We start from the raw sequence: 1,597 nt of genomic DNA, 5'->3' as shown, positions 1-1,597 counted from the left end.
TTTTATTATTTACATTAAATCTACTTTGCTCTTCTTCTTTTTTTCATATGTAATTAATAATTATTATCGTTTAAAATTAAACGTTTTATCATACATCGTGTTAATTATTTAATTATTAGCAATAAATGCAAGAATTAAAAATATGCAACTGGATTTAAGTGAAGTAAATTTTTGTAATTATGCAACACAGTTTATTTGGATTTTAATGTTCTGATTTATTCATGACATTAAATAAATTAAAAATATTATTATAACACTGTATTAAATATTATATTAATGAAGTAATTTAAAAACCCTTTCACGTGTAATACTCTTAATGCATAATAATAATTTAAAAAAAAAAAATAAAAGCAAAAGAATATGAAAAAATAATAATGAATTAAATTCCTTGCCTTATCAATAAGCAAATGTTGAAAATAAAGTAACGACCCTTCCAATAACCATTCATTCGTCCAACTATTGACGTTGACCCTTCCACCAAGCCATTGTTCCCCAAGCAAACCTATTAACGTCTTCAAAGCTTTCGTTTTAGTAACCAATGGTGATCGATCATTGGTATAAAACAATGATTTCCTTGAAAATAAATATTCTTTTATTTAAATACAAAAAATAATAGTTAAAAGTAAAATAATAATATTCATATTATAAATATAATATCACACACACACGTTTAATAAAAAAATCTCATAGTATAGTACTATAATATTAATTAAATACTATAATAATACTATTAATATTATAAATACAATATATTTAATATAAAAAAATCGTATATTTATATTTTCAACAAAATATACTACTAATATTATAGTACTATATAATATTATTAACATACTATAAAAGTACTATTAATATTATAAATACAATATATTTAATATAAAAAAATCGTATATTTATATTTTCAACAAAATATACTACTAATATTATAGTACTATATAATATTATTAACATACTATAATAATATATAATTAATATTATAATATTAATATTTTAATTATAATTAATATTAAAATAAAAAATTTTAATAAAAATCTTATATTTATTCACAACATATACCAATAATGAAATATTAATAAATAAATATTAAACAAAAATAAATATATGAATACATTCATAATCAGATAAACTTGAATTAAATCATTTGATCGAGCAAAATAATTGAAATACATAATAAATGTAGGTTACTTACTTTATTGAAATCAAGCCAGGATTTCCAGACGATTCGACAATCTTCCAAGGTAAGCAAATCAAGTCTAACTTTGGTAGCCAATAAGGGACAGACAAAATGTCGGTTAAACCATTGATAATAGGTTCGAATTTGTCTAACATGTAGAATCCAGTAGAAGTAGTATCGAACTCCGCCCAAAATGTCACCAACCATTTCGAGTTGACCAAAACTTGATCAACAACTTTCAAATTACCCATTACGAATGCCAAATTGTTCGGTGTCATCAATGGTGTCTCGTCGAATATATCGATCAGCCAATTATCTGAACTTAAACGATAATTTTTATACTTGTTTTTTTTTTTTAATATTTCCAAAAGAAAATATTTTCGTTAAATTTATTCTTCGTTCTTATCCTTGTCTAATAAATAA

General features: G+C 21.7%; 1 protein-coding gene across 1 annotated transcript in view; it reads right to left on the bottom strand.

Annotated features, from left to right (window-relative positions):
* LOC122518086 (thyrotropin-releasing hormone-degrading ectoenzyme-like) overlaps nucleotides 1–1,489 on the bottom strand; it is a gene marked incomplete in the record, with an annotated part of 5,877 nt that extends 4,388 nt beyond the window's left edge. The window contains 2 exon segments of the mRNA XM_043636765.1: nucleotides 393–573; nucleotides 1,190–1,489. Coding sequence (XP_043492700.1) covers nucleotides 393–573; nucleotides 1,190–1,452 — 444 coding nt within the window.
* Between the last annotated feature and the right edge of the window lie 108 nt (nucleotides 1,490–1,597).

The sequence above is a fragment of the Polistes fuscatus genome, unplaced genomic scaffold (genome assembly GCF_010416935.1).
Source record: "Polistes fuscatus isolate 324 unplaced genomic scaffold, CU_Pfus_HIC Scaffold23, whole genome shotgun sequence".
Classification (NCBI taxonomy): Eukaryota; Metazoa; Arthropoda; class Insecta; order Hymenoptera; family Vespidae; genus Polistes; species Polistes fuscatus.
The sequence above is the reverse complement of the archived record's forward strand: the minus strand, read 5'-3'. Positions and strand labels throughout refer to the sequence as shown.